At 41.6% G+C, this 14595-nt stretch overlaps 1 protein-coding gene across 12 annotated transcripts in view; it reads left to right on the top strand.

The window, feature by feature from the left end:
• Positions 1–13946, top strand: part of LOC134213437 (mucin-2-like) — a 93390-nt gene extending 79444 nt beyond the window's left edge. For 10 of the 12 annotated variants that reach the window (XM_062692485.1, XM_062692492.1, XM_062692493.1 and 7 more), the window contains one exon: positions 13035–13946. In XM_062692485.1, the coding sequence (XP_062548469.1) occupies positions 13035–13469 (435 nt within the window). In that variant the 3' untranslated portion in view covers positions 13470–13946. The remainder of the gene's footprint in view (positions 1–13034) is intronic. The other 2 variants (XM_062692491.1, XM_062692490.1) reach the window with 2 other exon arrangements.
• The last annotated feature ends 649 nt before the right edge of the window (positions 13947–14595 follow it).

Genomic DNA, 14595 nt, shown 5'->3' with positions numbered 1-14595 from the left:
GGACGATTTTCCACGCTTTGGTTATTCTGTACCGGATAGCCAGATGCTCATTATGGGTGTAACGATCGACAACCCTCCACTGCAGATGACCGGCCAAATTTGGACTGCTGGAAACTACTGTCGCCTACGCATTGAAGTTTCCTGCAATGGGTATCTGTTTGCGACACACTAGGTCTGTTGTCAGCCGATCGACCATCGGGGTAAATTGTTCTATCGGCCATCTTGGTGAGGTATAGCAGCTGCAGTAATACACTTGTGTGCCTGCTTCCTGCTCGTACATAACGTGCACATTGGTGCTTCATCGCTCGATTGCGATATATGTCCATTTTCGCCGCAATGTCTACGTAGGATAGTCCTGTACGGCACTTGTCGACTACCGGTGGTTGGTAGAGGCTGGCCGGACATGCATGTCAGCTAGCTTTTATCAATTTTTATCACCTAGTTGGCGTCACTGGACGGGTCCGCGACGTTAGGCATAAGGACGTTAGGCATAAGTACGTTAGGCATAATGGACGTTAGGCATAACAGACGTTACACGCTAAAAATGAACTACTCAAAATTGAGTCGAATCCGACTCATTTTCATTAAAAACGGGACAACTCAAAATTTGAGTAAAAGATACTACTTCAATAAAATGATGATTTCGCGAAAGTTAAGCTTGGCCTTCCATCAATTTTTAATACGGCAGATGCGAATCAAGTTTATCTATCTATCTAAGTGCATTTTACGACAAACAGACTCCTAGTTTAAGTGCAATCATCATTTTATTGAAGTAGTATCTTTTACTCAAATTTTGAGTTGTCCCGTTTTTAATGAAAATGAGTCGGATTCGACTCAATTTAGAGTAGTTCATTTTTAGCGTGTAGGCATAATGTACGTTAGGCATAATGGACGTTTGGCATAATTCTGCCTTCTTTATGTCATAGGCTGTTCTTTGGGTCATTTTATGCCTAATGTCCATTATGCCTAACGTACATTATGCCTATCGTCCGTTATGCCTAACGTCCATTATGCCTAACGTACTTATGCCAAACGTCCTTATGCCTAACGTACTTATGCCTAACGGGGTATACCCTCACTGGACAGTAGCTTCATCATGGCAATTTGCGTCCCCTGTGGTCCTCTTTGCAGGCGGATGTACGCATGTGCGACCACCACCTGTTATTTGATGGCCAAGGTTTACATTGTAGGGTGACATCGTCGTGTAGAGCCCTCACTTCTATACCCTTTTACCCCACTTCTATAGGCCCGCTCTTGTCCGTTTTATGCTGCGAAACTTTCACCGAGATCCGCCAGCTTCTCAGCATTGCGCATCGCCTCCACTCTATCGCTGAGTGCAAATTCTTGTACAAATCGGTTAAGAACCATAGAAGCTATGATTTTATAAAGCCATTTTTTAGTTAAAAGACTATTATTCTTCCATTTACTTCCACTATTAAATGAATAGTGGAAGTAAATGGAAAAATAATAGTCTTTTAACCTTGTAGCATTTCCCCTAAGACGCTCTAAAATAATTAATCATTTTTTAGTGTCTAAAAAGTATCATGGAAGTTGAGGTTAAATTGACGCTGAGCTGTGAGCTATGCTCTAGCTCAGCGGTTCTCAGCCTGGGGTACGTGTAGCCCTGGGAGTACTTTCGCCTCAGGGGGTACCTCGAACAAAAATGCGTAATGGCGGATGCACAACAATTCCATTATACAAATTATTGATAAATGGATGTGGGGTATTTCTTCTTGTTCCAAAACTTTTTAATGTACATAATATGCATGGTGATCAGTAATTCAAAGACTTTTCAATCCTGTCCACCCAAAGCAGTGCAGTGTATGAAGAGCTGTGGGACAAAAAACCATAAGGACAAAACGTCGAATAAACAAATGTTAGAAATCCTCGATGCAATTTACCAAATGGAGACAAAATATTGAATAATATGCTTCTTAACTAAAATAATGAATTTAAGGGTTTGGAAGCCCCCAGTTGAGGAATATGGAGGCCTTTTCCGAAAGCTCAGTAGCCTTCGACAGGCACCTTCCAAAACAGCTCGTAAGCCTCCTTTTAAGAAACTCGAAAGCCTCGTTTCAAGAGGCTCGGAAGCCTCCTTTCAAGAGGCTCGGAAGCCTCCTTTCAAGATACTCTAAATTCTTTCAAGAGGCCTTCTTTCAAGATGCTGAAAAGGGACGCTTTGGTGCTCAGAAGCCTCCTCTCTTAAGATGCTCGAAAGCCTCCTCCAAGAGGCTTGGAAGCCTCCTTCACGAGGCCCGGAAGCCTCCTTCCAAAAGGCTTGTAAGCGTTCTTTCAAAAGGCTCGGAATTCTTCCCAGAGGTCTTCTTTCAAAATGCTGAGAAGCCGTCTTTAAGACGCTCGTAATCCTACTTTCAGGAGGTTTGGTAGCTTCCTTCCAAGACGCTCAGAAGCCTTCAAAAGTCTTGTGGAGGCGGAATATTAACGAGAACTCTAGACATTTTTTAGAGAGCCATATATCCTGTTAGTTTTGTGGTTCGTTTTTAATATATGTGTCTTATGAAATTCGCTGATTTTCATTTACAGCGAAAATAAAATAGGGGGTACCTTAATGAAAGCAGGATTGAAGGGGAACCTCTCAAGAAGAAGGTTGTGAAACGCTTATGTGAAACCAAGTTAACTGATCTGTCATAAGACGAGTTTGTACAATCCTATTGTACATATAATTGTACAAACTCGTCTTATGACAAGTGAAGACATTCCACTAAAAAGCTCAAAATAATTTCTTAACAAGTTAACTGAGTTGGCAATATAGGTTTGTCAAACAGATCTTTAATCGATCAAGCACACCAGTGGCATCAGATATGGTCATTTGATGGGACAATACTTAGTGCAAGAACGCTGCCTTCGAATACAATAGTGTGCTTGCGAAAAGTAGTGCCCCATCGCTGTCTCCGCCAGTGGGCTGCATCATTCTATTTGTAGGAAATATGTGTTATAGAAACACGGGGAAAGGTCGTTTTTCCGAAACCCCTTTCGGCCGAAAGCCATTTGGTCGGATGCCACTAGGCCGAACCATTAGGACGAAACCCATCTAGCCGAAAGTCAGTTGCCCGAAAAGGACATTTGGCCGAATAGGACATTTGGCCGAACTTTGGCCGAATAGAACATTTGGTCAAATAGGACATTTACCCGAATGAAACATTTGGTCGAATAGGATATTTGGTGTGAAAAGTGAAGTGAGACGTCGCGCTTCCCTCAAATTGTTTCCCATTTCTCACTGTGAAAAGTGAGTAAATCAGAGTGAGAAGTGAGACGTCACACTACACACTTCTCATTTCTGATCTCTTACAGTGAGAAGTGAGAAATGAAGAGTGAGAAGTCAGACGTCTCAATTCTCACTTCTCATTTCTCACTTCTTACGGTGAAAAATGAGAAGTGAGAAATGAGGAGAGACAATTGGGACATCCCACTACTCGCTTCGCGCTTCTCACTTTTTACAGTGAGAAGTGAGAAATGAGGAGTGAGAAGTGAGACATCGAACTACTCACTTCTCATTTCTCACTGTTCACTGTAAAAAGTGTATAGTGAGACGTCTCACTACTCACTTTTACAGTGAGAAGTGAGAAATGAGAAGTTAGTAGTGAGATGTCTCACTTCTTCTTCTTATTCTTCAATGACACTACATTCCAACTGGACCCGGACAACCTCGTCGAGAGGATGTGCCGGGAGGAAGTTATATGGAATGCGGTGAACACAGCATCTCAACAGTATTATGTCGAAACGAATGCAGTAAGGGCACCTGTGATGCAGTGAACACTTTGCTCACCCCGACAACCAACATGTCGCGGCTGGGCTGCGGGGACCTCAGTGTGTAGATATAGAGGTCATTGCGGTTCATGCGCGGTCGTTGTTGTCGGGGTGCTCGTCTCCAACGTGAGATTATGATACGCACCGTTAGGTTACTATCATAGCTTGCGATCGACGGGTGGTGAGGTTACCACGCTTGAAGTCGATGTTGTATATATTAACGTCAAGTGCGTTAGCATAGGTGTGAGCGTTCTCAATAGTCCCCCCTGATGTGTGTGTGTGTGTCATCCTCTATCCCTCACCCAGCCGGGGGCGTTGATCAAGTAGTACTACGAATAATTTGATCATATCTCATGCTCCGTAATGGTGCCCTTATTGTTATGAAGACTAGCACTACAAAAAGGATTCACTTCTGAAGAAAGAAATTTTCTTCAGGAAGTGTAGGGAATGGGATGTACTAGTTGTTCATAACAGGTACAGCAAAACTTCACAAGGACGCCCTTATTCGTACTAACTACTCAGGGAATAGAAGGTCGAGAAGAGCCACCGTTGCTAACTAAAGCGTGAACCGGATATCTGGGATTCCCACAATATCCGCGGCAATAGCAGCAAACGATGCCCTGACGTATTTAGTTTTAAGTTTTAAAAATTTATATAGCAATGAAAGAAAGAGAGGAAAGAATTGGAGATTGCTCACGTCAATAATGAGAAAATTATTATAAAATAAGTCAAAAACAGATTTGGACTAAAACATAAATAAATGACGTCTTGAATATGAAAGCAAATAATAACAAACATCAGTAGAAAAAATTAGTGAATTATTACGAACATTTATAAAAATCGCAATAGCCTGTGATGATTATACGAAAATGGTGTTAGAAAAAAATACAATGATGGAAACCGCACACAAGGCGCATTGCGCAAACGCAAAGTCTGTAGCGAAAGTCGGCTTGAGTATGAAGTACCGTAGCCATTCAGTAAAAGATTTTTGAGAAAAAAGGATCAATAGATAAGCAAAGATAAGACCAAGGATACGACGGTTAAAAAGTATAGCAAAGAGAAAAAATAATATTGGGTTGATCTCACCAAATGCAAACCGACTTCCGATGATTTTATACATCCTTCAAAAAGACGGCTAATGTTTTGGTGGGAGAGCCACCACATCCATAGCACCAGCAACGACAACTCACTCGTGTAATAATAAGAACTACAGTCACCTTCATTATTCAATTAAAACACTTTTCCACTAGGGCCCGCCATTCGGTCCCCCTCCCCCCGCCAAACTGAACGGAGGCTTGTTTTAACTGTCTTAAATAGGTACCATTCACTATCGCTATGTTTTGTTTAAACCGAGCTGTAAGCGCGTACCTATCTAGATTTTTTTTTTTTGAATATTAAAGAAAATTGCAATATTTGTGACAGGAAAAACTATTGGAGCCAACAGCGCCCGTCGATTCTTATCAATAGTCCCCCCTGATGTATTGCTTAATTGCGGGCCGGGGTACGGACTGGCGAAAGGGTTTTGATTTTAGTAGGTCGGGTAAGAGTTACATGACATACCCATCCCCACACTACCTGAGTTAACCTGAGTTAAGTGTCTGGATGCAGATTTCCGTTTACCCTTGCTCAAGAAAAAAAAAAAGCATTCCAGCTGGAACAACTTAGTTTTTTATTAGCATTTCCTCAGTTATTAATTGAAAGCTTTATCTATGCCCGCCATTGCATGAGTATGTATCTTGTATGGCAAGTACAATGGATATACTATGCGCATGGTGTCGAAAATGTTTCCCACCCAAAAACACCCTAGACCGGACAGAGAATCTCCAGATTGGCAATCCTACGCCTTTGCTCGCAAGGCTACTGGAGACCCTTTCTCATCTCCGTCTAACTTCTCACTGTGAAAAAGGGGAAGTGAGTTGTGAGACGTCTCACTTTCCACTTTGCACTACTCACTTTTCACAGTGAGAAGTGGGAAATAAGTAGTGAGAAGTGAGACGTCTCCCTTTTCACACCTCATTTCTCATTCAAACCAAACGACATGTTCGGTCAAATGATCTGTTCGGCCAAATGTCTTATTCGGTCAAATGTCCTATTCGGTCAAATGATCTGTTCGGCCAAATGTCATATTCGGCCAAATGTCATATTCGGCAAAATGTCCTAATCGACCAAATGTCCTGTTCGGCCAAATGTAATATTCGGTCAAATAACCTATTCGATTAAATGTCCTAGTCGGCTAAATGTCCTATTCCGCCAAATTTCTTATTCGGCCAAATGTCCTATTCGACTAAATATCCTATTCCGCCAAATGTCCTATTTGGCCAAATGTTCTTTTCGACCAAATGACCTATTCAATGTCCTATTTCGCCAAAAGTCCTATGCAGCCAAATGTCCTATTTGGCCAAAGGTCCTATTCGGCCAAACGTTCCACTCGAACAAATATCCTATTCGACCAAATGACCTATTCGGTCAAATGAATTTCGGCCTACTGGTCTGTACGGCCATATGGTATATTCTGCCAATTAACTTTCGGCCTAATCGCCTTCCACCAAATGGCATTCGGCCGAACGGTGTTCGGCTAAACGGCCCTTCCTTAAGAAACACAGATAGTATGCCAAAAATGTTGTCAATTTGTGTTGCTGGGGTTGAACGAGTTACATAATTCCACATTTAACCTTTCCGTCCCCAACGTCTGTTTTTAAGTGCTTTCAAAAATCTAAACTGCTGTAAAAACGCATTTCTTGACCGATTCTTTCGCAACAAGTTGCATTCCATCCGGAAGGATCCCAATTTTTGATTTATACTAGTTTCGAGGCTACCCACAGTACGGTTCCAGAATTATTCCAGATTCCGTTGGGGTCAGTTGTCCCCGGAATAAGTGGCCATTTACAATTTTAAGTCAAAACAGGTCGTGCGACACCTCAAACTTCATGATTTCACAAAGCAATGATGCGAATGATATTTTTAGGGTTCCTGGCCCACTCGGACTCAATCTGGCCACATCGGTCACAATCCGGGGACCAACGGAATGGCCATTTTTTAAATTGTTTCAAAATAGGTCGTGCGACACCTCAAATTTCATGATTTTACAAAGCAATGATGGGAATGATATATTTAGGGTTCCTGGCCCACTCGGACTCAATCTGGCCACATCGGTCACAATCCGGGGACCAACGGAATGGCCATTTTCAAAATTGATTCAAAATAGGTCGTGCGACACCTCAAACTTCATTATTTTACAAAGCAATGATGGGAATGATGTTTTTAGGGTTCCTGACCCACTCGGGTACAATTCGGCCACATCGGTCATAATCCGGGGACCAACGAAATGGCCATTTTCTAAATTGATTCAAAATAGGTCGTGCGACACCTCAAACTTCATGATTTTACAAAGCAATGATGAGAATGATATTTTTAGGGTTCCTGGCCCACTCGGATTCAATCCGGCCACATCGGTCACAATCCGGGGACCAACGGAATGGCCATTTTCTAAATTTATGCAAAATAGGTCGTGCGACACCTCAAACTTCATGATTTTACAAAGCAATGATGGGAATGATATTTTTGGGGTTCCTGGCCCACTCGGATTCAATCCGGCCACATCGGTCACAATCCGGAAACCAACGGAATGGCCATTTTCTAAATTGATTCAAAATAGGTCGTGCGACACCTCAAACTTCATGATTTTACAAAGCAATGATGAGAATGATATTTTTAGGGTTCCTGGCCCACTCGGATCCATTCCGGCCACAATCCGGAGGACCTACGGAATGGCCATTTTCTAAATTGATGCAAAATAGGTCGTGCGACACCTCAAACTTCATGATTTTACAAAGCAATGATGAGAATGATATTTTTGGGGTTCCTGGCCCACTCGGATTCAATCCGGCCACATCGGTCACAATCCGGAAACCAACGGAATGGCCATTTTCTAAATTGATTCAAAATAGGTCGTGCGACACCTCAAACTTCATGATTTTACAAAGCAATGATGAGAATGATATTTTTAGGGTTCCTGGCCCACTCGGATTCAATCCGGCCACATCGGTCCCAATCCGGGGACCAACGGAATGGCCATTTTCTAAATTGATTCAAAATAGGTCGTGCGACACCTCAAACTTCATGATTTTACAAAGCAATGATGAGAATGATATTTTTAGGGTTCCTGGCCCACTCGGATCCATTCCGGCCACAATCCGGAGGACCTACGGAATGGCCATTTTCTAAATTGATTCAAAATAGGTCGTGCGACACCTCAAACTTCATGATTTTACAAAGCAATGATGAGAATGATATTTTTAGGGTTCCTGGCCCACTCAGATTCAATCCGGCCACATCGGTCACAATCCGGGGACCAACGGAATGGCCATTTTCTAAATTGATTCAAAATAGGTCGTGCGACACCTCAAACTTCATGATTTTACAAAGCAATGATGAGAATGATATTTTTAGGGTTCCTGGCCCACTCGGATTCAATCCGGCCACATTGGTCACAATCCGGGGACCTACGGAATGGCCATTTTCTAAATTGATTCAAAATAGGTCGTGCTACACCTCAAACTTCATGATTTTACAAATCAATGATGAGAATGATATTTTTGGGGTTCCTGGCCCACTCGGATCCATTCCGGCCACAATCCGGAGGACCTACGGAATGGCCATTTTCTAAATTGATTCAAAATAGGTCGTGCGACACCTCAAACTTCATGATTTCACAAAGCAATGATGAGAATGATATTTTTAGGGTTCCTGGCCAACTCGGATTCATTCCGACCACATCGGTCACAATCCAGACACCCAGGGTTTCCACCGAAAATTTATACAGAAATTATACCGTAAATGAAATCAATAATGGAATTTTCGGAGGAATTCCTAGATTAATTCCCAAAGAAATCCTGATAGAATTCCGGTGGAAACTTCAAGATTTCTACTGGGACATCCTCCAGGAGTTTTTCTGAAAATTCCCCTCGGAGTTCCTCCTGGGATTCCACCAGCAGTTCCTCAAAGAGTTCCTGCAGGATTTTCTCCGAGAATTATACCTGTAGTTCTATCGGCAGATCCTACGGGGGTTCCTCTTCTGAGTATTTCTCCAGAATTTCCTCCGGGAATTCATTCAAGCTTTCTTTATGGAATTCATTTAGGCTTCTTCAGGAATTTATATAGAAAATCCTCCAGAAGCTCCACCGAGAAGGTAATCTCCAGGAGGTCCTCTGATGAAGATGATGATCCAGCTCAGCTATATACCCCTAAAAAGTTTCAGCTAGACAAGATTTGTGTATAAGATGAATTATCCAAGATTTTTTTCGAGTATTCTTCTGGTAGTTTCACTGGCTGTTCCTTCGGGGGTTCATTTGAAAATTCTCCCGGGAGTTTTTTCAGAAATTCCTCCGGAAGTTATTTCAAGAATGCCTCCAGGAGTTCTACCAGTAGCTCTTCCAGGAAATCATGCAGTCTTTTTTCAGGAAATCATTTACTCCTTTTTCAGAAATTTAGCTGGAAATTCCTCCCAAAGTTCTTCCAATAGTTTCTCTGGGACTCCCTCTAGGAATTCTGCTAGGAGGTCCTCCTGAAATTCCTCCGGGAGCTCTTTCGGCAGTTACTACGCGAATTCCTCCAGGAGATCCACCGGCAGTTTCTATGAGAATTCCTGCGAAAATTTCTACAGCAGTTCCCCAGTGTTCCTCTAAGAAGGAACTCCTGGAGTAATTTCCGGAGGAGCTCCTGGAGGAATTTCTGGAGGAATTTCCGGATGGATCAGAGGATTTTTCGGAGGAACTTCCGATGGAACTTCTGGAGGAATTTCTTAAAGGACTACAGGAAGAGTTTTTAGAGTAGCTCTCGTAAGAACTCTTGGATGAACTCCCAAATGAACTTCCGTAAGAATTCCAGGAGGAACTCCTGGAAGAGTTCTCAAAAAATCTTCCAGAGCAACTCCCAGAGAAATTCTCCGAATGAATTCCCGGAGGAGCTACTGCTGGAACTCCCGGAGAAATTTTCAGAGGAACAGTCTTTGGAATACCCGGAGCTGAATTTCTAGAGGAACTTCCGAAATTCCATTTCCCATGAAATTCCTGCCATATGTCCTCCTCGATTTCCCTGTGAAGTTCTTGGAGGGATTCACAGAGGAACTCTTGGAAAAACTCCTGGTGGAGGTCCCACAAGCACTTCCGGAAGAATTATCACAAGAAAGTTCCGAACTAATTCTTGGAGAAGGTCATGAAGGAATTTCTGGATAAATATATGAAGGAATTCCCGGAAAAATACCAGGTGAAATTATTGCAGAAATTCCCAGATGAAATGCTGAAAAAATTACCGGATGAATTCCCAGAGATAGTTCTGAAGAAATACTTGGAAGAACTCTTGAAAGATATCTTGGAGGAACTCTCAAATTAATACCCGAATTTAAATTCTGGAGTGAATTGTGAAGTCCGGAAAGCATTCCAGGACAATTCCACGGAAAAATTTCGGGAGAAATTCCTGAAGGAATTTCTGAAGAAGTACCTGAAGCAATTCCCGGGAAAATACCTGGAAGAATTTCCGAGGAAATATATGGACGAATTCCTGGATACATTCCCAAAGAAATTTTTAGATGAATTCTTGAAAGATATTCTGAAGTAATAGCGGTAAGAATTCCAGAATGAAATCCTAGAGGATTTCGCTATTAAATTTATGGAGGTATTACCGGAAAAACTCCTGAAAGTTATCCTTGAGGAATTAAAGGAAGAGTTCCTGGAGGAATACCCGGAGAAGTTCCTAGAAGAATTTCCGAAGGAATTTCTTATAGATTTACAAGTGAAATTGTAGAGCGAAATCGGAGGATTTCCGTCATAAATTTCTGAAGAAACTTCTAGCGGAATTTTGAAAAGAAATTCCGTTTGTATTCTTGAAGGAACTCACGAATGTATTCCTGAAGGAAATGCCGGAGGTTTTTTCTGGAATAATAGCCAAAGAAATGTCTAGAAGGAAAAATTGGAGAAGAAAAGAAATCTTCAAGGAATTTCCTCATGAATTTCCTAAAAAAACAAATTTAGTGAGGGGTTTCTAGATAAGGAGAAATTACAATTATATGAGAAAGATTTTCGAACGATTTTCAGAGGAATTTGTGGATTACTTTCCGGAGGAATTTAGAAGTTCCCAGGGGAACTTTTCAAGGATTTCAAGGAGAATTCTTGAGCCCAACCTGCCCACTCTGGCCACGCCCTTGTATTATTCCCATCATACCTTTGTAAAATCATGAAGTTTGAGGTGTCACATGACCTATTTTGAATTAAATTAGAAAAAGGCCATCCCGTAGGTCCCCGGATTGTGACCGATGTGGCCAGATTGAATCCGAGTGGGCCAGGAACCCTAAAAATATCATTCCCATCATTGCTTGGAAAATCATAAAGTTTGAGGTGTCGCACGACCTATTTTGCATAAATTTAGAAAATGGCCATTCCGTAGGTCCTCCGGATTGTGGCCGGAATCGATCCGTGTGGGCCAGGAACCCTAAAAATATCATTCTCATCATTGCTTTGTGAAATCATGAAGTTTGAGGTGTCGCACGACCTATTTTGAATCAATTTTGAAAATGGCCATTCCGTTGGTCCCCGGATTGTGACCGGTGTGGCCGGATTGAATCCGAGTGGGCCAGGAACCCCAAAAATATCATTCCCATCATTGCTTTGTAAAATCATGAAGTTTGAGGTGTCGCACGACCTATTTTGCATCAATTTAGAAAATGGCCATTCCGTAGGTCCTCCGGATTGTGGCCGGAATGGATCCGAGTGGGCCAGGAACCCTAAAAATATCATTCTCATCATTGCTTTGTGGAATCATGAAGTTTGAGGTGTCGCACGACCTATTTTGAATCAATTTAGTAGATGGCCATTCCGCTGGTCCTCGGATTGTGACCGATGTGGCCAGATTGAATCCTAGTGGGCCAGGAGCCCTGAAAATATCATTCCCATCATTGCTTTGTGAAATCATAAAGTTTGAGGTGTCGCAAGACCTATTTCGAATTAATTTAGGATTGTGGCCGGAATGGATCCGAGTGGGCCAGGAACCCCAGAAATATCAATCTCATCATTGCTTTGTAAAATCTTAAAGATTGAGGTGTCGCACGACCTATTTTGAATCAATTTAGAAAATGACCATTCCGTAGGTCCCCGGATTGTGACCGATGTGGCCAGATTGAGTGCGAGTGGGCCAGGAACCCTGAAAATTTCATTCGCATCATTGCTTTGTGAAATCATGAAGTTTGAGGTGTCGCACGACCTGTTTTGACTTAAAATTGTAAATGGCCACTTATTCCGGGGACAACTGACCCCAACGGAATCTGGAATAATTCTGGAACCGTACTGTGGATAGCCTCGAAACTAGTATAAATCAAAAATTGGGATCTTTCCGGATGGAATGCAACTTGTTGCGAAAGAATCGGTCAAGAAATGCGTTTTTTACAGCAGTTTAGATTTTTGAAAGCCCTTAAAAACAGACGTTGGGGACGGAAAGGTTAACGTTTGCAATTTCTTAAACTTTTCGAGCGATCAGATCGAGTGTCCGTAGGACAAAGGTTATGATTTGTGTGCATATTGTGCTTGACAATCCAGTAATTCGAAATTATGCATATCCAATACCATTTCTACACAAACATTTACAATAAACAGACGTAATGCAATTAAAATATATTAAAGATATCTGATTGAACAAAAACTCTGTATTATGAATTCCTGATCATTTACACCAAACTTCGAATTGTTTACATTTTTTCGAGACAAATAACGAATAACAACGACTATATTCAACAGCAAAGTTTCGGAAACGCGCCACGCGTATGCAATATAATCCGAAATTAAGGGAAAGCATGGTCGAGTACGTTTGTTTTACGTTTAATTCTAGACAATTATCTGCACCAACTTCATATGGATTTTACAATTTGTGGTTAAGGCTAATCCTGCAAAAAGAATTGCAAGGAGTTTCTCTTTCATCGAAGACTACATTATCAATTGATAAAGTGGTCTTTGATGACATTATTGATAAAGTGGTCTTCGCTTTTAACTTAGTTCTTTTAAATATAAAAACATGGTGTGAATGTTAGCAGAAATATTGAAACATTTGTTTTTATAGTACATTATTTTAATTGTTTCGTCTGTGAATCTGGGCCAATACACATTCTCCTGAAACAAATCGAACAATCATTACACAAAATTCGTGAGTCAAAATTTCTCTCTGATATCACCTTTTCCGGCCCAAAATTCTCTTTTCTTTCTTTCAAACCATTCACCGAGTAGCAGTTCGAAACGGCACCGGCAGTTGCGGTTCCGGTGTTCCGTCCACAGCAACAGCCCATCCAGGCCCAGGTCCAAGTATTCGCACAACCACCACAAACCCAACCACAACCACAACCACTAGCACCAGCACTCCTAGTACCATCACAGATACAAGCCACGTCATCTTCGTTTGCTGTTGGCGGCAGCTCCGGCGGCGGCAGCGTCTTGACCACACCCAATAATATTATCGATAACTTTTTTATCCCACCCGGTCAGGGCGGAGGACTGGCGGCCAATCCGAACGCGGGTCCCATCGTCGGTCTGTTCAGCCAACTCGGCAACAAGCTGGCGACCACGGCCGATGCCATCGCCGGAATGCTCAAGCGGACGGTGGATGTCATCGTGACGTCGCACATCCAGGCTCACCAGAAGCGACGATCAGTGGGGAGCAACTGAAGGAGCCGGGGCAGGTGAAGTAGAACGCTGATGTGATTCTTGCCGTTTTAGGCATTAGGAGTGGAAAGCGCCAAAAGTGGCTTCTTCCAGATTATGTTATTACATCCTAATTATAACTTATATTCTGCAATAATCATAGCATTAAGAGCGAGCTTGTGAGAAAGCACTTTAAGTCTCCTCGGAAGGATGGTACAAAGCAGGACAAACGAAGAAGGATTTAATGAATGTGTAATTGTGATGGCAGAGTTAAATTTTTAATTGGCTTTTTATTTAGTGGTGATATTGGATAAAAATGTACTGTAAGTTTCTGAAAGGAAAATTTAATTACAGAAGGGCAACTGCCCTATCTAACATTATCGATTTTTATTGCAAAGGAAGTTAGGAGTACTGAGTACAGCTGAAAATGAGAAGTTCGAATGAAGGAAGCATTATTATGTAATCGATAGATTTAAGTAAACATTATTCCAAAGTTTTCAATAGGCATGTTTCAATAAGAAATCCGAAATCCTTGGTGGCGTTTTACTGCATTCGTGCATTTATTGGAATTCTAATAGATTTTGGTATGTTGATCGCAGGTGTATATTCGAATTGTTGTAACATGAGTTCTTGAGTGAACATGCATACAATTTTAGGAAAATATTTGGGTAGATATAAAGTATATATTACAAGTACTATACTACAAACAAACAACAAGTGAGAAATATTCGAGCTCTAGTTGTTTATTTGTCATGCCGATAATCTATGCTAGTGTCAAGAAGTTTGTGAGGTCGATTCAACGTAGTGAAACATGAAACAAGAAAGATTATCGAAGAAGCCAAGGCAGAATTATAGACGCGTTTTTAGGAAATACTAACTTAAAATTCGAGTACACAGCTGTGTTGCAAAACTCTGAACAAACTCTCCAGAAAACTACGCAGAAAAAAAACCAAAATTGTCATTCAAGGTAAGAATAACAATAATCAAGCTGACATTGCTAATTTTTGTGCAAAATACTTCTCGTCCACATTGTTTGATACGGGATACTCTGTTCTTGGTGCGAGTTCTTGGACGAGACACGTATCAAACAAGATGTAGAGCATAAATTGGAATCTGATGAAGAATCACCGATTGATAGAAAGTTCTCTAT

This window comes from Armigeres subalbatus, chromosome 2, assembly GCF_024139115.2.
Source record: "Armigeres subalbatus isolate Guangzhou_Male chromosome 2, GZ_Asu_2, whole genome shotgun sequence".
Taxonomy (NCBI): Eukaryota; Metazoa; Arthropoda; class Insecta; order Diptera; family Culicidae; genus Armigeres; species Armigeres subalbatus.
The sequence above is the reverse complement of the archived record's forward strand: the minus strand, read 5'-3'. Positions and strand labels throughout refer to the sequence as shown.